The sequence below is a fragment of the Humulus lupulus genome, chromosome 6 (genome assembly GCF_963169125.1).
Source record: "Humulus lupulus chromosome 6, drHumLupu1.1, whole genome shotgun sequence".
Taxonomy (NCBI): domain Eukaryota; kingdom Viridiplantae; phylum Streptophyta; class Magnoliopsida; order Rosales; family Cannabaceae; genus Humulus; species Humulus lupulus.
In genome coordinates, this window is record NC_084798.1 from 32267869 (window position 1) to 32291830 (window position 23962).

The 23962-nt window shown below is 36.5% G+C and overlaps 1 protein-coding gene, 1 long non-coding RNA gene and 1 other non-coding gene across 3 annotated transcripts; 2 read left to right on the top strand and 1 right to left on the bottom strand.

The window, feature by feature from the left end:
- The first annotated feature begins 15863 nt into the window (after positions 1–15863).
- LOC133783945 (uncharacterized) lies at positions 15864–17112 on the top strand. Its single transcript, XR_009871040.1, has 2 exons — positions 15864–15977; positions 16777–17112. It is a non-coding gene; the product is annotated as an uncharacterized LOC133783945 (long non-coding RNA).
- Positions 17113–17631: 519 nt separating this feature from the next.
- On the top strand, positions 17632–17782 carry LOC133787211 (U4 spliceosomal RNA). The gene has a single exon (XR_009872245.1). It is a non-coding gene; the product is annotated as a U4 spliceosomal RNA (small nuclear RNA).
- Positions 17685–18006, bottom strand: LOC133784937 (uncharacterized). Its single transcript, XM_062224202.1, has 2 exons — positions 17936–18006; positions 17685–17832 (listed from the first exon to the last, which is right to left on the bottom strand). Exons 1-2 carry the CDS (start codon positions 18004–18006, stop codon positions 17685–17687), a joined length of 219 nt encoding a protein of 72 aa, XP_062080186.1.
- Positions 18007–23962: the final 5956 nt, after the last annotated feature.

A 23962-nucleotide genomic window follows, 5' to 3' on the forward strand; every position in this document is an offset into this window, starting at 1 on the left:
AGCCGTATGCTAGAGAAAACGGGGTATGCCCAGTTGATGTCCGAGCTGTAGTTCTATATCCCCAAAGGACTTGGGGTAATTCCTCAGGCCATCGTCCCTTTGCTTCTTCCAACTTTTTCTTCAAGGAACTCTTGAGAGTTTTATTAACGGCTTCGACCTGACCGTTCGCCTGAGGATGAGCCACTGACGAAAAGCTCTTTATTATACCGTTCTTGTTACAAAAGTTGGTAAATAAGTCGCAATCAAACTGGGTTCCGTTGTCAGACACAATCTTTCTTGGCACTCCATATCGGCATACGATGTTCTTTACCACGAAATCTAGGATCTTCTTCGAAGTTATGGTCGCCAATGGTTCAGCCTCCGTCCATTTTGTGAAGTAATCAACTGCGACCACAGCATACTTTACTCCTCCTTTGCCAGTTGGGAGTGAGCCTATGAGGTCGATGCCCCATACCGCAAAAGGCCATGGGGATGTCAACATGGTTAGTTCGGAAGGTGGAGCTCGGGGTGTCGTGGCGAATCTCTGGCACTTGTCGCACTTTTTCACGAACTCGAAAGAATCCGTTTTAATGGTTGGCCAGAAATATCCTTGGCGTATAATCTTCTTGGACAGGCTATGCCCCCCGGTATGGTCTCCGCAGAATCCTTCATGAATTTCTTCAATAATCTTCTTTGCCTCGGGAGGAGTTACACATCTGAGCAATGGCATGGAATACCCTCTTCTGTATAGCCTTCCGTCCAGGATGGTGTAACGGGGAAGTTGATACATTAGTTTCCGAGCCTGATTTCGATCTTTTGGAAGAATTCCATTTTCGAGGTACTCAACTATCGGGCTCATCCAGGTCGGCTCTGTCTCGACCATACACACATCTTCCTCGTCAGGCTCAGTAATGCTGGGCGCTGACAGGTGCTCTACGGGTACGACATTTAGCTCCTCATTTTCGGCGGAGGTGGCGAGGCGAGCTAAGGCATCTGCGTTTGAGTTTTGTTCTCGGGGAACCTGTTCGATTGCATAAAACTCAAAAAACTCCAATGCGGATTTTGCCTTCTCCAGATAAGCTGCCATTTTTGTGCCACGAGCCTGGTACTCTCCCAAGATTTGATTAACTACGAGCTGGGAGTCGCTGTAGCAATGTATAGCTTTGGCCTTGAGCTCCTTTGCTATTCGTAGTCCCGCAAGTAAAGCTTCATACTCAGCTTCATTATTAGATGCTTTAAATCCGAACTTTAAAGCAGAGTGAAATCTGCTCCCTGTAGGAGTGATCAGAATAACTCCTGCCCCTGCTCCATTTTCATTTGACGACCCGTCGACGTAAAGTTTCCACAGCTCGTGGGCCGTGGTTGTTACCTCGTCGTCGGCTGTACCGGTGCATTCCACTATAAAATCTGCCAACGCTTGTGCCTTAATGGTTGTTCTCGGATGGTAGGTGATCTCGAATTGTCCGAGCTCAACAGCCCACTTTAGGAGTCGACCAGACGCCTCTGGTTTAGACAAGACTTGCCTTAGTGGTTGATCTGTTAGTACATGGATAGGATGTGCCTGAAAGTAAGGGCGGAGCTTTCGAGATGAGTGGATCAGACTGAGGGCGAGCTTCTCCATCAGTGGATACCTTGACTCTGCCCCCAGTAATCTTTTACTGATATAGTAGACGGGTTTCTGTATTCTCTCTTCCTCTCGGACGAGCACCGCGCTTATCGCGTGTTCGGTAGTTGAGAGGTACAGGAACAGTACTTCTCCCGTCTCAGGCTTTGATAGGATGGGTGGTTCGGCTAAGTGCCTTTTGAGCTCTTGAAAGGCTAGCTCGCACTCATCTGTCCATTCGAACTTTCTACTTCCTTTCAATAAGTTGAAGAATGGGAGACCGCGGTCCGTTGACTTCGAAATGAACCTGCCCAGAGCTGCCATCCTGCCAGTCAAGCTTTGAACATCTTTATGCTTCCGAGGTGAAGGCATATCGATCAGGGCCTTTATTTTATCGGGATTAGCCTCGATTCCACGAGAGTTGACAATGAAACCCAGAAATTTCCCTGAAGACACCCCAAAAGTGCACTTCTGAGGATTCAACTTCATGTTGTACTTTCTGAGCACGCCAAAGCACTCTTCGAGGTCATCAACATGGTTTTTGTTAAGTTGAGACTTTACAAACATGTCATCAACATAAACTTCCATGTTGTTCCCAATTTGCTCTGAGAACATCATGTTTACGAGCCGCTGGTACGTGGCTCCGGCATTCTTGAGTCCGAATGGCATGACATTGTAGCAGTAGAGCCCCTTGTCTGTGATGAAGCTTGTATGCTCTTGGTCGGGGGCATGCATGGGAATCTGGTTATACCCAGAATAAGCATCCATGAACGACATCAGACCATGCCCCGCCGTGGCGTCTACGAGCTGGTCAATTCTCGGCAGGGGAAAACAGTCTTTCGGCCAGGCCTTGTTGAGGTCTGAGTAGTCAATGCACGTTCTCCACGTCCCATTGGGTTTCAGGACTAACACTGGATTGGCCACCCAGTCCGGGTAAAAAGCGTCCTTTATGAAATTATTTGCTTTCAGCCTGTCTACCTCCTCCTTTAGTGCTTTCTTTCTGTCTTCATCCAGCTGCCTTCGCTTTTGCTGCTTCGGGGGAAAGCTTTTGTCTATATTCAATGCGTGGCTCGCTACATTAGGGCTTATTCCCACCATGTCAGAGTGTGACCACGCGAAGACATCCTGGTTTTTCTTCAGAAAGCAAATTAATTGCTATTTTGATTCGTCTTGGAAGTGTTTCCCAACCTTCACTTTCTTTGAGGGATCAGCTTCCTCGAGCTGAACCTCTTCGAGCTCTTCCAAAGGTTGGAGGTCGACCTTCTCCTCAATCCTTGGATCGATCTCCTCATCAATTTCTAAAACTGTCCCATCTTTATTCTGTATGACAACGAGTGCTTGCGCGCTTGTTTGTTTCTTTCCCCTTAAGGAAATGATGTAGCACTCCCTTCCTACCAATTGATCTCCTTTCAATGTTCCGACCCCGCTTGGAGTTGGGAACTTAAGGGCTAGATGCCTTACAGATGAAACTGCCCCCAGCCCGACCAGGGCGGGTCTCCCGAGCAGTACATTGTAGGCAGATGGTAACTCTACCACCACGAACTCCATCATCTTGGTCACCGAGACTGGATAGTCTCCCAAGGTCATAGGGAGTTCAATGGACCCCATACAGGCGGTTCCTTCTCCAGAAAAGCCGTACAAAGTGGTTGCACAAGCCTTCAGGTCGCGAAGGGAGAGTCCCATTTTCTCTAGTGTCGCTTTATAAAGAATGTTAACTGAGCTCCCATTGTCTATGAGAACTCGGCGCACTCTTTTGTTGGCAAGCTGTAGGGTGATGACGAGTGGATCATGATGAGGGAACTGGACATGGGAGGCATCCTCCTCGGTGAAGGTTATAGGCTGAGTCTCAACCCTTTGGCTTTTTGGTGCCCTTGGTTCGGGTTCGTATGGAGACCCGTCCCCTGTCTTCAGCTCATTCACATATCGTTTTTGAGCATTTCTGCCCCCTCCTGCGAGATGAGGACCTCCCGAGATGGTTATTATGTCCTCTCCATCTATCGGCGGAGGCCTGTCCTCATCCCGAGATCGGGAGTTATTATTCTGTGCTGCCGGAAGCGCGGCTACTCTCTGGCTAGCAGTAGCCTGTCCAGTATTCTGGTTTTTGACGTACTGCCGGAAATAACCTCTCGAGATCAACCCTTCGATCTCGTCCTTCAGCTGTCGGCACTCATCAGTTGTGTGGCCGGTGTCCCTATGAAATCGACAGTATTTGCTGGAATCCCTCTTGGACTTTTGATTCCTCATAGGGTCCGGACGCCTGAAGGGGACCTGGTTTTCATTAGCCAGGTATATGTTTTCCCGAGACTCATTGAGCTCGGTGTGCACTTTATATACGGAGAAATACCTTTCTCCTTTTTTCTTCTTTCCTCCATCAGCCTCGGGATTATTTCCCTCGCTCTTTTTCCTCTTGGAGGGATTCTCCGAGGTAGGCTGTGTAGCTGCTGGGTCAACCGAGGTTGAGGCGGAGTTAATGTTTATCGTTGTAGTTTCGGTCTGCGAGGTCGCCTTGAGTGTTGACCTTGCCTCCTCTACATTGACAAATTTCTGCGCCCATCTGTTAAACTCGGTTATCGACCTCACCGGTTTCCCTTGCATGTCATCCCAAAGGGCACTCCCGGGTAAAACACCAGCTCGGATGGCCATCAAGTGCCCACTGTCATCCACGTCACGAGCTCGGGCGACCTCTAGATTAAATCTTGTCAGGTAGCTCTTCAGTGTTTCGCCCGGTTGTTGTCGAACATTAGTCAAAGTGGATGCTTCGGGTCTGACTCCCATCATAGCTCAGAACTGCTTCTTGAAGTCTCTAGACAATTGATCCCACGAAGTTATAGAATGTCTCTTGTACTTCTCGAACCAACTCTTGGCAGGTCCGGCCAATGATGTCGGAAACAACATACATCTGAGCTCGTAACCCACGTTACTAGCTCTCATGATAGTGTTGAATGTACTCAGGTGGCTGCATGGGTCGGTTTTTCCTTCAAACGCTGGGACGTGAGGAATCCGGAACCCTTGGGGGAACTGAGTGTTAGAAATATTGGGAGCAAACGGCTCGAGCTCCTCATCAGAGTCCTCATATCGACCGTTCCCTCGTTCATTCTTCAAAAGCCTAAAGGCTTTTTCAAGCTGATCGATCCTTTCTTGTACTGGGTCCTTAGGCGGTGTTTGGAATTGATAGTCATTAATCGCGATCCCAGGCTCGCGTCTCCGTGAGGGATCTCTACGCCCATTCAGATGATTCCTAAGATCCGGGTTTGTCTGATCTCCCTTTCCCCTGCTCTGATTCAGATGATTGCGCAGGTCGGGATGGCTCTTGTGATTTCCAGTATTTTTACGACCCCGGTCGTGTTTACTGACAGACCTAGTTTCTCCGGACTCATCACCGGTGAAACTCATCGATCGGTCATTTCGTGGTGGATCCTTTCTACGTCGCCTTGTCTCTGCAGTGCGAGATCGGGACGTCTGACTTCTCTCGGATGGCGCGCCTTTCCGCCCCTGGAACGTCTCCCTGTTTCCTTGTCTTTCCCCCGTACGCCCTTGATCCTGATCTCGACCAGGTTGAGCGTTCCTGCGGGGAGGTGAAGGATATCTTATGGGAGACGGAGGAAACCGTATAGGTGACGGTGGTTGTCTTCCTTGCCTCGGCCTGGAGGGTCCAGAATTTGCCCGAGACGGGCCAGTTGCGTTCGGTGCACTACCAGGAACCTGAGTCCGAGCCTCGGCAGGAGCTCGGTTGTTCTCAGTTCCTGTAGGCACTCCCACAGGTGGATTAGGCGGGACCCGAGCTCGGGTACTCCTCTGAGGCCTAGAAGGAGCAGATGGCTTTGTTGGTGCTGGAGGTTGTGCTAGCCTCCTTGTGGCAGCATTTTTTCGTGGACGTCCACGGGGCCTCTGGGGAGGAACGTGCACGTCCCTTGGAGGAGGGACTTGGTCTTCGCGCGGAAGCAGGGGCTGAGCCACATGCGCCTCCACGGTTATCCTAGTCAACTCCTCGTTACGTTTGTTGGCATCTGCCAGCAGCTGTTTCAGCTGCCGATTCTCCAATTCTACAATAGGGACATAACGCTCAGGGTTATAGTACATGTCCTCATCCCTTGGTTGTGGAGGTGGTCCCCGGGAATCAGAGGACCCACTCCTTTCTTCAGCGTCCGGGTTCTCCATTGGTTGTTTTCCAGGACGCCTTGGGTAATTTCCTTCAGGAGTGTTCTGATTGTTTGCAGCCATGAATCTCTCCGGGATGGATGCTTGAGGCTCTCAATGAAAGCACCAAACTGTTGACGCCATTTTTCGTCAACAGATAAAAGAAGAGAGCACGTAAACAATTTAAGACAATGGCCAAAAATAAACAAACGAATCAAACACGGTTTTTTACGTGGTTCAGCAGTTAAATCTGCCTAGTCCACGAGTCTCTGTTATTAATCTCAAGATTATCTCTGAACAATTCTTTAGCATGAATTCTCTAGAGTTTTCTCTCAAGGATCAGAATTTCGGTCCTTTACAATGGTGCATGACTTCTCTATTTATAGAGAAGGATGCAGAATACTATCCCACATATTTTGGGTAGTTACTCTTTTGTGAATAAAAATAATTGGCTTTAAATGCCAATAATCAGATATAAAAGGAAACGTCCCCCAAAGATCAGGAAACGCATAACTGACTAAATAATATCCCACGATTCTTGGGGATTTACATCAATAAATGAGGATTACATCTCATGTTTACAATACTTGTAGATATTCAAGGTGGTCATAGCGTATCTCCAAGGCTTCAGCATCTCAGGTTTCACGTCATTGTGCGAGCCACTGACATCTCCCGAGCTAACATTGCTTTCGAGATAGTACATCGAGCTCAATATCCCTGCTCCGAAGTTGTTCCCGAAGATGAGGGGCTCTCAGAGCTATCTTTCGAGATCGAGATCATTTCGAGGTCACTACATTCGAGGTCATGTATCATACTTTGTAGGCCCGATTTACAATCGTAGAGCATACCCTAACCCTCACGAGACCATTTAATGCGAACTCAGCTTTCGAGGTCATATTTACTATGGCTCGAAATCTGGGTATAACAGTGATAATTTTTGGAAACATGCAATTTAAAACCCTAATTCAGTACCCCATTTCTTAGTCTACATGGTATATCATCATAGTCTAAATAAGGGGGGGGGGGGGGGGGGGAATAAACATCTATGCTTTTTTGCACTAAAATATGGGTTTTAAACCCACGATTTCAGAGAATTTTGGGTCCAAATTTTATACACTATCAACTAAACAATGTGGCTAAGACTACTAATTGCTGCAAATATCCTTATAAACTAGTGAAAAACTAGTAAATATGCTCACGGTGCAAAGAAACATAAAAATGCATGAAGAAATAAAAGTACGAGGGTCAATAACAGAGACTTATACACAGAGGCTTACGGATGCAATGAAATCAACAACTAGAGGAGCGGTTGCAAGAATGATCTCATGGAGTGGAAAAGGCCAAGGTTGTTTTGTCTTCTCGGTTTAGAGAACATGCAAAGAGGAAAAAAGAATTTTTGGCTCTGGTTTTTTCTCTCTCTGAAACTTAAAAACGTAAAAGTGAAAAGGAGGAAGATGATACAGTTATATATATATATGTGTGTGTGTGTGTGTGTCCCAAAAGTAGGTCAAGGGTCGAGCTAATCTGGGCCTTTGGCTGGATTTGGTATTTGATCAGACGGTCAGGTGCAAATGTAATAATGGCGACAAAAAGCTTATACGTGAAAGGACGTGGGTATGTTGAAAAAGTACTCAAGTACTCTGATTAAGTAACCCGTGATTGACGCGTGTCCACACTCGAGTGTGGTAGGTAGCTCAATTTTTGAAAGTGGCAGTTCAAAAGTTTCCTTCTCATAGGATTCGAACTGATACTTTTGAGGGGGCAAAATGTTACACCCAGATTTTGAGAATGGAAATCTTGATCTTGAAATTAAGGTTCGTATCGTGTGAGCTCGAAGTAAGCACAGTCATCATATGATCCACCAATCAGACAGTTTTGCTGTAAATGACGACCTCGTGAGCTCGAGCAGTATGTAGCCTCAAAGATGCTCCGAGCTTATGAGTTAGGCTCACAGTTCATAATAACAAGGGTTCAACACTTGTATAAACTTCTTGATGAATCTCTTGCCCTCGGACAAGATACTTCGAGCTTGGGGGCTGTAAGCTCAAAGGTGACGGCTTTGTCAATGGTTACTTGGTGGGAACATAGGCAAAGTAAGATGACAAGCTCGTAATAGGCAAACAGTCTCGAAGGCACACGGGTCTGGCGTCTAAGCTCGTCGATTCTATGTAAATGTATTTATTGTTATAAATTCCCTATGTTTCAGGGATCTGATATAATTTGTTATACAATCCCACATTTTTTGGGATATTATCGCGTACGCTGTAACTAATGCATTTATTGGCATTATATTATTTGATTTACAAAATATCTTCCTGAAATGTGTGGGAAGAAATTCTGAAAACCTCTCTATAAATAGAGATGGAAAATTCATTTGTAGGGTACCGAAAAATTGATATTTGGAGAGAAACCTCTGGGCAATTATTCTCTGAAAGTTTCCAGAAAACTCCAAAAAGCTAATAATATACACTTGTGGACTAGGCAGATTTTAACTGCTAAACCACGTAAAAAGATCTTGTCTTCATTCTCTTATTTACTTCCTCTGGTATATTTTTGTTTAATTGCTCTTCCTTTTTAAGTCGACGAAAAATGGCGTCAACAATTAACATATAGTTTTAAGTTCTTAATTAAATTAGAATATATTTTTATTAAAGAATAATGCACACATGTTATTTGGTGGTCTAAGAAGTATACATGTGGCAATAAATTAAGTCCCAATTATTTAAAATTAGCTTGTATAGCTGAATTTCCCTATGGTTTTATTAGGTGAAATTTTTTTGAATTAATTAAATTAATATCAGAGCTAAATTAATTGAAGAACCAGACTAGGTGGCGTGGGAAGCATAAGAATAGGCAAGGATGGACTAGTTTGAATGAAGTGACTATGTGTCAACAAAAACTAGTTAAATGGAGATTAGAAATATAGTTTAAGGAGTCAAAAACTAAGTAGAGAAAGTAGTGGGTTGGTTGTACTAGAAATAACTAAGATTTGAAATCTAATGCATAGTCATAGGCGTGGAGACAATGTAGGAAGCAAAGCTTGGACCTTGACTCAAGTTTGAATCAAATGAAGGCTATGTGGCATTTAGAGAGTAATTGTAGCACTTGACTAGGGAAGGGCATGGGCTGGCTGAAACCACTAAAGAGGAGGGAGTTTTGAATTTTTGAAAAGTTGTTGAAGTAAAGTGGAGAAGTTTAAGGAAGATGGTTGGGGTTTGGAGCCTATAAATAAAGTCATTCACCTTCACATTTTTCACACACAAACAAAACATAAAACACTCTCCTATTTTCGAAATTACTCTCTCCCAAAAGCCCTCATCTTATTGCCCCATAAACACACCATAGCCAAACCACTATATCCTTTATAGTGCTTGGGAATTCATTTCTTCTTCTATTTTTTTATTGAGCCTTAAACACTATTGCCCTTATAAACCCTATCAATTCAATATACAGCCAAAATCTACTCAAGTATTAAAGCTCTTGGTGTCGTTGTTGGAAGATAAACATTACAGAGAAGGCTCGGGATTTCATCTTTTGGTTCTAGGGTGAAGGTATGACTTTATGAGGTTTAGAATTTTTTGAGGTATAGTTTTATTATAAGTCTCTAATTGTAATTTTTTATGTCATATATAAAGGTTTTGGGCGATTTTCTATAGCAAAAGCAATCTCTTTTCTTCTCTTTTTCCACACTCAAGGTAAGGAAAATTAGGTGGTTTAGTTTGTGATATGTATGGCCTTAAAATTTTAGGTACAATAAGAAGATAAGTGTGGATGGACCTAAGGTGTTCAAAAATGTATGACAGACCTAAGTTGATGTCCGGTAGGCTCGGTTGCCAAAATTGTATGACGGACTTATGTCCAGGGCTTAATTGCCACCCCTTTCTAAGCACTTATCTTTTTCTTATACCTGTCTTGTTATTATGACCTATGTTATGGCCTAGAATATAATATGATCTTGTATGATTAGTATAAATTAGCGTCGTTATGAACTCTTGTATGAACTTATAGTATGTTTGTTATGATTATGTAGTTATATGATTGCTTGTTTGTATTTTCCTTACTGGGCTTAGAAGCTCACTCCTTATTATGTTGTTGTGCAGACAATTGAGAATAGAAAGGCCGATGACGAGTGAGACCTAAGAGGTTAGTGATATATTCGTGGGGACCATATAGCCGAGGAATGATCAACGAGCCTATTACTTTATTTACAAAACATTTTCTTTCAAGTTTTTCTTTTTATTTAAATGTTGTTTAGTTCATTTTGTTAAAAACCCTTTTTCTTTTTTTTTTTTGTAAAGACATGGGATCCCTTTGCTTATTATGATTTTCTTATATAAATTAGCAATATTTATGTTTATGATCCAATGATGTATTCTCGATAATATTATGAGAAATTAGGGCGTTACACACAATCGGTGAAAGCCAATCCCATCGCTTCAAATTTGTATGTATGTATAAAAACAATATAATAACAATAATAATAATATATTCACATATACATATATAAATTTGTGTACTGTTTTATAATGGAATATATATGTATATACATATAAAAATAATAATAACAGTAACAATAATATATGTATATATATGATGGAAGAAATTATATTGTTTCATGTATACAATTATTTTTATATATATTATTAACTTAAATATAATTAAAAAAATACAGTAATAAAAATATTCTAAAAGTAATTAAAAAAAAATGAATACTAAGTTTTATATTAAATTTATGGCATATTTCAATAAAATTATAAAAATATGAGAAAATAATCCCATAAAATATAAATAAATAAATAAATTATGTCATACAAAACTTAAGAGAAAAAAAGTCATATTTATCAAAAAAAATTAAAATAAATCTCATATTTCATTTAGTTTCCACTACCTTTAAATTGTATGCGTACAATCAAACTCCTCAATTTAAGATATTTAAATTTTGCAGTAATTTCTTTCAAAAGGGAAGAAGAAAAAGAATAATAAGAAGATGCAATTATGAGAATGAGTGTTTTTAGCTTAAATGGGGAGAAACTTTGTTTACATGAGAAAATGGAAAGGCCAGTATGATTTTTTAATCGCAAAAGTAATGGAATGAAATAAGAATGGTAATAGGAATTGATTATGATGTTTGGTTTGTTGTTAGAATGAACATTGAAATCAGTAATTAATTGACAAAAATACCCCTACTTCACTTTTTGGTTTATATTTTTGTTTTAAATAATCAAAATATAAGTAAATTTAAAAAATATTTATGATTTAAATGCATAACAAAAAATATTTTTAAATAAATAAAAATGATATTTTAAAATTAATGTATTCAGTAATAATAATTATAATATATGAATTAATATATTTTTATGGCTTTATATAACTATATATATAACTATATATATATATATATGTTTATTTATGGTTATTATGAACATAATACACATATATATATTAGATAAAATCAACGTGCAATGCACGTTTGCTTAATTTTATTTATAGAATTTATTAATTGTTTTTATTAAATTTGTATCATTGCCATGTAAATTTTATTTAAATAAATAATATTATATATAACAGAATGACATAAACGTATTAAATGAAAAATTAAATTAAAACATTGTTTATAATTTTTTTTAAAATATATATATAGATAATATGATAATTTTTTTAAACATATATGATAATTTTTTTAATAAAAATAAAAATTATGTATTATAATGATATTTTATAATATTTAAATTTATATTAATATAAGTATTATATATAGTACTTGTATTAAATATTATTATCATAATAATATTTTATAATATTTAAATTTATATTAGTATAATTAGTAAAAAAATTAGGATTATATATTATTATCATAATAAAATTTTATAACATTTAAATTTATATTTGTTATCCCTAAAAAATCCAGGGATGATGTGGCGAATGAGAAAGTGGCACGTGGCATCACAGCCCAGTGAAAAACGACGAAGTATTGAAAAAAGACCGATAAGCAAAACAGATAGGTCCATGACCTATAGAGAAGTTGATTAGGCCAAAAACCCCCTACGGGTGGTCGGCCTGACCTGCTCAAGAGCCACATGGGTGGTCAGCCCACCCTATTCTTCATAGGGTGGTCGACCTATACTCCCAAATACACTTCGCTGGATAAAACTCAAACTCGTTCAAACTAAGGTCATCAGGCCTAGCACCCAAGCTCTAAAGGGTCGTCGAGCCTAGCACCTAAGTCTCATAGACCAGTCAAGACCTAGCATTTTTTCGAATGTCTCAATCATGCATTATCAATCACGATCCAGAGAAGACAACGGGAAGAACCACAATCTCATAATCATGGGAAGGTGGATACGTATCCCCACTACCCAATAGTCGTGTACCAAACCACGATCCAGTATTACTGATCATGTAACATCCCCTAGGTACTATAAATAAAGGACCCAGGGCTTCATAAAGGAGGCTTCTTCTTTTTTGATCTTCCTGGAAACTATTTTGAGAGAGATATTTTCTGGGGAGAAACTCTGGGCAAATTGGTGACGAATGAATACTTTAGTTCGTCCATGTAATTGTCTATCGAGTGATTCAATACCAAAGACTAAGTGGATTAGGTTATTACTATTCATCAGAACAAGGCTGAACCACTATAAAATTTCTGTGTGTTTATTTAAGATATTTGTACTCTATCATATATTATATTCATTTCGTTCAAAAGGTGTCGTATACTGTACATACGACTGTTGACCAATTTCACAGGTCAACAATATTAATATAGTTATTGAATATTTATTTTTGTATTATATATTACTATAATAATTATATTTTATAACATTTGAATTTGAATTTATATTTTAATATTTGAATTTTTATTAATATAACTCACAAATATATATGTTTTTAATTAGTTTTAAAGGTATATTTCGTTAAATATTTAGAATATTCCGTCAAAGTTAACGAAACAAATAGTTAAAACCAAGAATTTATGTTATCTACACACTATTTATATAGAAGAGATTGTTATCCCTCAAAAATCCAGAGATGACGTGGCGAATGAAAAGTAGCACGTGGCATCACAAATCAGGGAAAAACGACGAAGTATTGAAAAAAGACCGATGAGCAAAAAGATAGGTCCAGGACCTATAGAAAGTCAACTAGGACTAAACCCCCTAGGGGTGGTCGGTCTGCATTGGCCCCCTAGGGGTGGTTGGCCCACCCTATCCTTCATAGGGTGGTCGGCCTACACCTCCCAAAGACACTTCACTGGGTAAAACTCACGCTCGTTCAAACTGAGATCAACAGGCCTATCACCCAGCAAATCAACGGGCCTAGCACCCAAAAGATCACAGGCCTAGCACCTAGAGGACCAACAGGTCTAGCACCCAAGCTCTAAAGGGTCGTCGAGCCTAGCACCTAAGTCTCATAAACCAATCAAGACTTAGCATTTTCTCGAAGGTCTCAATTGTGCATTACTGACCACGATTCAGAGAAGACAACAGGAAGACCCAGGATCTCATAATCATGGGAGGGTGGACACGCATCTTCACTCCCAATGATCGTGTACCAAACCACGATCCCCACTCTTACTGATCATCTAACATCCCCTGGGTACTATAAATAAAGGACCCATGGCTTCATTTCAAGAGATCTCTTTTTTCGGACTTTTTGGATTGATCATTTGGACGAACTTGTGAGGAGTGAATTCTGAGTTAATCTTTGTAATTGTCTATCGAGAGACTCAATACTAAAGACTAAGTGGATTAGGTTATTACTATTCATAAGAACAAGCGTTGAACCACTATAAATTTCTATGTGTTTTTGTTTAGATATTTGTACTCTGTCGTATATTAGATTCATTCCGTTCAAAATGTGTCATATATTGTACATACGATCGTTGGCCAATTTCACATGTGAACAGAGATGGTGTATATATTGAGTGTGTGTTTTATGTGTACATATAATATGATCTTAAAAAATATATTAAATATTATATATATATATATGATATATAAATAACCTTATTTTCTAGTATGGGCAAAATGGACAAATAAGTGTAGTAATGAAGGATTCCTAAGGAAAGAGACTTGAATTGTTATTCCACTAAGTGACGTTTGGTTTGGTGGAATGGAATGGTAATGGTAATTGTAATGAGAATAGTAATGGAATAGAATAAGAATGGTAAGGAGAATTGATTACTATGTCTGGTTTGTTGTTAGAATGAACATTGTAATCATGATTATTTTGTTTGGTTTAGTGTGGAAATGCAACAAAATAAGTGATAAATTGACAAAAATGTCTCTACTTTAATTATTTTATTTATATTTTTTAAAATATTCAAAATTTGAGTAATTTAGAAAGATATTTATGATTTAAATTCAAAATAAAATAATATCATTATTATAGATAATTTAAATTAATTTTTTTTATAAATAAAAATTATTACTTAGTTTATGATAGACTAAAACTTTTTATTTATGGAGAAAAAAGTTGGGTTAAATGGTCATTTCACTTTTATTTTGAATATTATATTGGAAAGGATGATGCCCCTTCGTTGGTGGAGCACATGAATCCAAATTCCACCATTTAATAGAATTTTGATTTCATTGGAAAGCTATTTCTAGAGCTAATACTCCAAAGCAAACAAATGAATGAGATTTGTGATTCCATTCCAATGTAAATTCCAATAAACCAAACATGCCGAGTGTAGGAATCAAAATTTCATTGGAATGGGCTGCTAAAGTTCTTTGTTAGTAAAGAAGCCAAAACCATAAACCATGTGTTCCTCTTTTGCAATTTTGCCAGATGCCTTTGGTACTCTAACCATCGGAACATTGTGCCAAGAACTGATACAACTCTGAATTGCAGTAAATGACTGGACTTTATTTGAGGATTGAACAGGGTAGGAATCAACGCTGACCACTTTCCATTATTTGCTTCTATCACGATGAATTCTATATGGCATTGCAGGAACATGATGGTCCATGAGAATGCTAGACCCAACCCGCAAGACACTGCTATGGAACTGAAAATGAGATTTGTTGAATACCAGGAAGTGATCATTCCTTTTGTTTCCACATCGAGGATCTCCACGATCAATATTTACATTCCCTCTCCTGAGGGATGGATTAAGACCAATTCGATATAGCGGTTGGCCTAGACCAGATGGTCCTCAGTGCGATTGCTAGAACTTCTTCAGAGAAAGTCCTTTGGGCGGTCACTGAGCATGTGCCCGCTTCTAATGCTCTTGTTGGAGAAGCCATGGCAGCTCGACCTGGCCTCTACATTGCCAAACTTTCACACCGCCAATACATCCAACTAGAAGGAGATTCCAGGCTGGTGAGAATGGTGTACTGTTATGTTTATTTCAATCTTTCTAAACAAGTAATGTTTCTTTGTCCTTGTTTGTTGTCCATCTAGCCCTTCATTACTAATTGAGAGAATTATTCTCCAAATGAGAGAAACGCCAATTGGCTGCCATAGTAGCTTCTATTTCACCTGAGTTTTAGACGTTTCATGAGTCAATAAGATTTGTAGGAGCTTTTTGAACAGAAAGTCACTTACTTTATAAAAGTTACATGTCATTAGGTTAGGCTTTCCATGTTTTGATTCTGCTGTGCTGAATGCTGATAACATATGAAAAGGATGAATCAAAATCTTCTGTCCAATATTAGTGTCTCAGTTCATGTCTAACTGATGAATGCATGACAACTCATCTTAAATTAGTTTCCAACTTTTTATTTTTATTTAAGTATTTTAAATGATGTAACATACATTCATTGGTTTACATGAATTGAAATTGGATAGAAAATCTTGATATATGGAGTATGTATGATATAAAAATACATTAGACTCCTCAATTAGCTTTCCGAGGGCGAGAGTTAAGGTCAATTGTAACACATAATAATTGATATGTGCATTTCAGTCAATTGTTTCCCTTTCTGATTGTTGTTTCTTTCCTTCTAAGAATTAAAAAAAATTAAGAAGCAGGTAGTTGTATCTCTTACTCACAACATACCCACTCAATCACTTGGATAGACTTAGTGGTTCCGGCCGTTACTTTCTTAGTGTTCCTGTACAAAGTTGTTGCACGCATGCTTAAAAGCTTAAATAAACATTGATTTCAGGTTTGACTACTCTGTAGATGCCACTCGTGCTGAGCGATATTAGAAAGTACTACCCAAATTTGAAGGATGGTTCTCTTCAGCCCGAATATGCAGGAATTCGACCAAAACTTTCAGGTCCTGGACAGCCACCCGTCGATTTTGTAGTACAGGTCAGTTCTTGTGCTTTTCTTATGCCTGATATTATTTCTTAGTATGTGTTTTTACTAGACTATCTGTAATTAATATTGATCAGAAAACATATACCGTAGTTGAGGGCCAGTGCTAGCATCTTCTATTGTATTGTTATATTTGTACTTCTTAAGGGAGCATATTTTACTTATAGTTTCTCAGTTGAATGCTTTGAAGAATCTTTATAATTGAATTTTTATCTTATTTTGTGTCCAATTTTGAGGTACATAGCCATTTCTATATTTTTCTGTTATCCATATATTGGAGATTTAGGCAGGGAGCCCAATTTCTAATTTGGACCTGCTGTGCAAGTTTGGGAGATGTCTGAGTAAAAAAACAATCGCGAGGAAGATTCAAATAATGTGTAATAGCTTGGTGATTTGATTGTGAAATAAACTAAACGAAGTAATTACAACTTAGAAAATGCATCAATAGTTTGTGTGGAATTGGCTTAAACCTTCAAGACAAATATGCTTGGAGAGTATTGGCAGAAATCAAGAAAAATCAAAATAGATTTCAATATTAATTGTATTATATTCTAGCAGTAGAATCAGTTTGTGGTTTGCCATGATTTTGGGAATAGTCATTAGCATTTGTTTGATTTGTTTTTCTACAGTCTATATATACCATTTAGAGGGATGTTCTAACGCAATCTAGCCAAACTGATTTTCCTTTCCTAGTTTGGTTTTATTCAGCTTTCAATGTGCTTTGTCTAAAGATTTTGGCTGGTAAATTTGTTTGATTAAAAACAAAATTACTACTTTGATTTTCTTCATTCAGGGGGCGGATACCCATGGTGTAGCTACTCTTGTTAACCTCATCGGAATCGAGTCACCGGGTTTAACTTCAAGTTTAGCTATTGCAGAACACATTGCAACCAGATTCTTATGATGGAGAACCAATCTTTAATGTGTATTGAAGATTTCTGATGTAGGACATTGAAATACTACCCTCTGTTTCAACATATGAAGATCCTAACATCTTTGTTGTATCATGTACTCTTACCTGTTGTGTAAAGAGCAAATAAGATTAGTGAGTGCATAACAAGTAAATTTGTACATTTTCATTCTAACTCGGATGTCAGATTTATAATGAGAAGAATATCTATGTTATAAATATGTTATTTTATTTTTGTAAAAACGTTCTTAAAAATCATTTTAATATTATAATATACACTTTCATATTGTTATTATTTTCATGATCTTTTTATTGTTCCCCATTTTAATTATTACTTTCAATGAGTCAATCAATAGCAAGCCTTAATCTATCCACCATTCCAGCATAAAAATAAAGAATAATATTATTAAATATTGAAAAATGATGTTAAAATATTATATATTGATTGATGTCATTCAGAATGAATTATTGAGAGGCCAAAATAATCTGTGTAGATTAAAGTTTAGGTCCAAATTGAGAAGTTATTGTAGACTGAGATGATAAATAATAATATAGCAAAGCGTTGAAGAGAACAAGTTAAGAATCGAGTATTGTATTGTTTTGTTTGAACCTGACAATATGCCACGCCCTCGCACTTAATTTGAGCTACTTTTCTTTGTTTGTCCCACATGGATTAGAGAGAGTTAGGTTTTGCTTGAGTTGTAATATAAAACCAATTGGAAGAGCCCTGACAAAAGCATCTTTGCGCTTGGGGCAATGACGCAGCTAGTGAGGTTATAACCGAGGCGCGTCTATTGCTGGTTGAAAACTATTTCCAAACCCCCTCTTAGGCCTGGGTTTTGCTCAGGCCTTCGAGAATTTCTGGAAGGGCTCCCTTTGGGGTAAAGTCCTACAATTTTAGTTCTAATATTTTTCCCTTTTTTGAAGGCGTTTCTAACTCTTCAGTCGAGCCATAATTCCGTGGGGCTTTCCCAAGTCATTTTTTGAATATATAGTTTTAATATTGTTTGGTGTTGAATAATGTTAAATTAGGTCAAAATGCAGTCTTATTGTATATACAACCTTTGGTGGATTTTCATCAATAGTGACACCAAAATATTTAGTTGAATCCATTTCTAACTACTTTTTTTTCTATTTTACCTCTATTGGGAATAGTTTCCGAGACATTGAAATTTTTTTGCTCTAAGAATTTAGTTCATCATCATTGGAGGTCTGCAAGCCACCAGAGTGATCATTAGTGGTCGTATATGTTGGGGTTTTATGCCCTAATTAAAACCCAAATTCTTTGTAATCTCATTTTATTATCAATAAAAGAATATAAATCATTTTTTTACTTGGTCAATCACTTTGCTCACGTGTTTTATTTTCATGATTATTTGTTTAATATAAACTTCTATTAAATCCCGAGCATATAACTAATCTTATTTATAGTGACGTAATCACATTGGAATATAAATATGATTATATGTTCATAATAAGTTAGTCCTATGATTAGTCAGTGCACAGGATTTACATTGACTTGCCAATCTACGATATGATCTACTTACACATTACAGTGTTATGTTCTTTCCAGAACATTAGCAAAGTAGATAAGACCGGATGTATTTGTTACATCGGACATGACCGATATTGACAGTTGATAAGATAAGTAAACATATCGTTATTATCTATTCTAGTCATATCATATAGTTGACCGTATGTCAATTCAATCTCAATTCTGAGTGGTTAGTATTCTAACTGATTGTATTATTTGAGTTCTTTGACTTGTTCGTTACCAGCTTACCCTACGGAATAGCCCGTACTTACATCTTGGGAACCCGGTAGTATAATTGAGTGGGAGTGTTAATCATAGATATGAACATCTATAGCTTCTGATGAAGAAGTGAAATGATAGTTTCATTTTAGTTTGGTTCAAGGTGTTAAATGATAGAGATCTCATTTCAGTAATTAAATTAGTTTACTGAAATATCATTTATAAGGAACTAAGTGTTTTAAGGATAAAATATAATGAGGGGTAAAACGGTATTTTAGTCCTATCTCATTGTAGACTGTCTATAGAGGATTGAGTGACAATTATGGTTGTAACAATGGATAATTAATAGCGTATCTATATTTGTTATAGAGCGTTCTATGAATTCAAGAGTGCAATTCCGAGTCTATAGTGGAGTCACGAGGAATTAATAAGTTAGTAAATTTATTTATTAGATTTATGATAACTTATTGGAGCTTGATTTCATAGGCCCATGGTCCCCATTGTACCTTGGATAAAATCATCTAGATAGTCTCAATTAATTGATTTAATCATCAATTAGAATTATCAAAGTTGACCAGGTCAATTTTGAATAGCTTCACAGAGTTGTGTAATTTTGAGAAGAAAAGAGAAATTATGGCAGATTTATTAATTAAGATAAATTGGTATCTAAATTAATAAATAAATTTAAATCAAGGTTCAAATTATAAATAATTAATTTGATAAAGGATTTAAATAATTATTTAATTAATTAAATCAATAGAAAATAATACATGTCTTGATTTTAAGTCCAATGGGCTTATAATCAAATGGGAAATTTCACGGGCTTATAGCCCATGATAATTTCGACCTAGGGCTTCAAAATGACTGTTATTTTATTGATTTTTTAATTAAATTAAATGGCCTAATTAAGTCTGTAAAATGAGTGCTTAGAGAGAAATCAAAACATAAGTTTGATAAGTCACAAGTTAGATTTTCTGATAGTTGTAGATTCTCTCTAAACACAAGTCATTTTCTAAGACTCTTTGTTATTTTCTCTTATTCTCTCTATATATATCTCATGTGTTGAGAATTACCCACACTAGTCTAGGTGGTTATAAGGATACATTGGCAGATTGTGAAGAAAATAGAAGATCGGTTTAGTTTCTTGATAATACTCTGCGACAGAGAGGATACAAGAGTTAGAGAAACTGAAGGAAGGACTCTTTAATTCCGCTGCGTATACTGTAAGTATTCTATTCTTTGTTTCTCTTTGAATTCAATTTTAGAAACATGTTTTAGGCTATCTCGTATTAATTTCTTTAATATTAGATATACAAGAAAATAAATAAGGATCCTGTATAAGCTTATCCCACAACTGGCCTCAGAGCCTTTGGTAATCTTTATTTTCATGCATGAACATGTTTAAAATTGGATTATTTGATATGTTTAAATAATTGGATGGTTTTCATGTTTTTATGAAGCATATTGATTTTATGTGAATTTTAGCAATTTTTAGGTTATTTTGTTGTGTTTTCTATGCTATTAATTTTTATATATGCTTTATTTTGTGTAAAACATGTTAAAAATTAATTAGAAAATAGTTTTGGTTTGAAAAATTGCTCAAAAAAGTTTTGGAAATTTTTTTTGCACGGGCTCCCATGCGCACGCGCACCCCAGCCATGCGGGTGAACAGTACTCGATCCAGTTTTTTTTTTTAGAATTTAAAAAAAAAATTAATTGTGAAAATACATTATTTATTATCAAAACCAAAAATATCTTTTTTTTTGTTTTATAATTTAATTATTTTAAAATAAAGATATTTTTGTTAGTTGAGATTTAAATAATTAGATATTTTCTACAAAGATTCAAATTCAAATTTCAAAATAGACTAACAACTTAATTTTAATTCTTTTAAAATATTAGAATTATGATATAAGATATTTTAGATATTTTCATTTAAATTCTTGATTTTTTTTAAAATCTTTATTTGAAAATATAAATATCTTTTTATTCTATAGTTTTTAATATTTAAATTTTTTGAAATTTGAATATTGTTAGTTAGATATTTTTATAGATATTTGAATTTGTTTAACTATTTTGAGATATTTTAGGATTGTTATAACTATTTATATTTTATTTTTTTAAAATGGTTAAAATATTAGCAAATAGTTGTAACAACACAAGATATTTTGGAAAATAGTTAAGATATTGATTTTAAAATTTAAAATTGGTTAAATTTTGAAAAATATCATTTTTTTTTTCAGCCAATTAATAAAATATTTTTTTTAATAAATAGGATTTAAATTAACTTTGGTTAATTGTTGATAAATCCTATTTAAATTAAATTAATTTTTTTTTTCAAATTAACCTAAAACCAAGTTGATTGTTGATAAATGAAATTTAAATTAACTATTGTTAATTATTGATAAATTTCATTTAAATTGACTTATTTTTTGTAAAAATTTAATTAATTAAATTTTTTGTGATAAATTCTAGATAATTAATTGTGGTATTTTTGCAAATGAAATCAATTGTGGTATTTTTGCATAAATTCATAGAATTGCTCATATAGTAACATGATTAGGCCCATCCAATTATAACATGTCTGTTTGCACTATATGTGGTATTTTGGCAATTGGGCTTAGATGCATATAGTGGCTCATATGTTTGTTAGATATATGATATTTTGCCAAATAAAATATTCATAAAATGATAGGCTTTATTTGGGCCCATTAGAAAATGTAAAGTTTAAATTCCTCTCTTGTAGGTGATTCCACTTGTGAATGCTCATTTGCTTTGCATGACTATAATGGGCCTGATCAATTAATAACAATTAATAAATCGAAGGTTTAAATTCTTGTCTCTTGGACCTTGTATGGAAGATAGAGGGTCTTTGTAGTGGGAACGACATGCTGAACCCAGCCCTCCTCCATACAAGTCCAATTGTTAATGCTCATTTACCTGAGTTGGACTTAATTGTATAGGTTCATTATATTAGTTAAACTTAAATATTTATTAACAACAAATTAATTCTAAATTAATTGAATTTGTTTCAATGTGACACTTTAGAATTAATAAGAAATTATAGGACTTTGGTTTTAAAAAATTTTAATCTGTTTAATTTTTTTGGAAAAACCATAGTCATTGATTTTCTAAAAATAAATAATAAAAATACTATTTTAATTTTATAATGAGCTTATTTTAAGGATTTTATTCGATCTCCACCGTTGGTTTAACATAGTCAATAGCTTAATGGGGCCTCGAGGCGCTTTGATTCGTCCCCCTACGGAAGGTGTTCATTAGTTATTTTGACAAGGTTAGATTTCGAAAGATAGATAATTATAGGTCAAATTCTACTAGACTCACCCCTACGGTGACTACTATAACTAAATCTATGATTATTGAAACCGTGGGTCTAGCTCATAAAATAAGAGATTTTGTTTTCTTATTTTGATCGAATAGTAGGTTGTTAATAGTGGTGTCCATTATTAAATGAGTTTACAACTCTATTTAACTAGTTGTATTTTTTACTCTCGCCAACCAGGACAAGTGTATCATAGATTAGTTAAAAACCTAAAGAAATAGAGATATGATTGTTTTTGGTATTTTTTCTCATATCTTACATATTTTTGGTATATGTTGTGTTATTTCTTGAAATTTGTGTGAATAGAAGTTTTATTGAGCAAATGTGATTGATTTCTATTTTATTGGTAATTTGTAGTTTTGAGTTATGGCTGTGTCTACTCCCATCCTTTCTCAACTTTCGATGGAAAAACTCACTGGAGAAAACTTCCTTAAATGGAAGCAAAACATCAACATTGTGTTGATAGGTGACAACTCCAAGTTCGTCATGACTAAGGAATCCCCGAAAGTTCCAGCTGAAGGAGCTACCAAGTCTGTGAGGGACAAGTATGAGCGTTGGCAGGCGGCTAACAACAAGGCGTGGTACTACATGTTGACTAGTATGGTTGACACTCTCAAGACAAAGATGGAGAATGTCGAGACAGCCTACGAAATCATGGATTAGCTCCAAGACATGTTTGGTGCCAAGTCAGTGCAGACTCGTTTTAAGGCCACCAAGAAATATGCCAATGCTCGAATGGCACCTTCTCAACATGTTCGTGATCACCTGATCAAAATGACAAACTACTTTCAAGAAGCTGAACTGCACGGAACCATAATAGATGAGGAAACTCAAGTTGTCTTAATCCTCAACAATCTTTCTTCAGCTTTCCTTCCATTCACCACCAACTATGTGTTGAATAAACTCAACTATGGTCTGACGTAGCTCATGAATGAGCTTCAGACTTTTGAGTCTATCATGGGTGGACTTAGTAAGGGAGGAGAAAAGAAGACAACTACTACTACTGCTGCTCATCCAGCTAAGGCTGAAGCTAACCAAGCTTCTTCTTCAAAAGCTGGAAACAAGAGGAAAGGTGGGCAAAACAACAACCCCAAGCCTGCAAAGGCGAGTGCACAACCAAGTGCGCAGACGCCTAAGGGGAAAAACAAGAAGGGTAAAGGTAAATGTTTTCACTGCAAAGAGAAGGGGCCTTGGAAACAAGATTGCCCCAAGTTTCTAGCAAATAAAAACAAAGGTACTGATTATAGTTCATTTATTTTGGAAACATGTGTTTTAGAGAATGATAACTCTATTTGGATTATTGATTCTGGATCTACTAACCATGTTTGTAACTCTTTACAACTTCTTGAATCGTGGGAGGAAGTGAACAAAGGCGGCTTAAAGCTTAGAGTTGGGAACGGAGCATTCGTTGCGGTCCAAGCTAGAGGAAGAGCTCGTCTGAAGTTCGGAAATAAATTTTTAATTTTAAAAGATGTATTTTTTATTCCGGATTTTAGTAGAAATTTAATTTCAGTTTCCATGTTGCAATTAGAACGATTTTTTTTTACTTTCACAAGTTTTAATATATCTATTTCTTTCAATGGATCACAATTGTGTATTGCATTTTTGGAAAACGGGCTTTATATTTTGCGATCTAACGAACCCCTCGCTCTTAATAATGATTTATTCAAAATAGATAAACCTAGGACCAATAAACGTCAAAAGACCGATAACAATAATATGACGTATTTATGGCACTTGAGACTAAGTCACATTAGCTATGATAGGATTCAAAGACTTACAAAGGACAGACCTTTGAGGGAACTCACCTTAGGTGAATTACCTGCCTGTGAATCTTGTCTAGAAGGCAAACTGACCAAGCGTCCATTCTCTGCAAAGTGTGATAGGGCCAAAGAACCACTTGGTCTTGTGCATTCAGATGTTTGTGGACCTTTGAATGTACAAGCCAAGGGTGGTTTTGAGTATTTCGTCAC

Excerpts from the sequence above, each read along its gene's own strand:
- LOC133784937 (XM_062224202.1), bottom strand. The coding sequence starts at position 18,006 with ATGGATTCAACTAAATATTTTGGTGTCACTATTGATGAAAATCCACCA. Across the intron at positions 17,833-17,935 it reads GTTGTATATACAATAAGACT|AGTTAGAAACGCCTTCAAAA; the intron begins GCATTTTGACCT and ends GCTCGACTGAAG.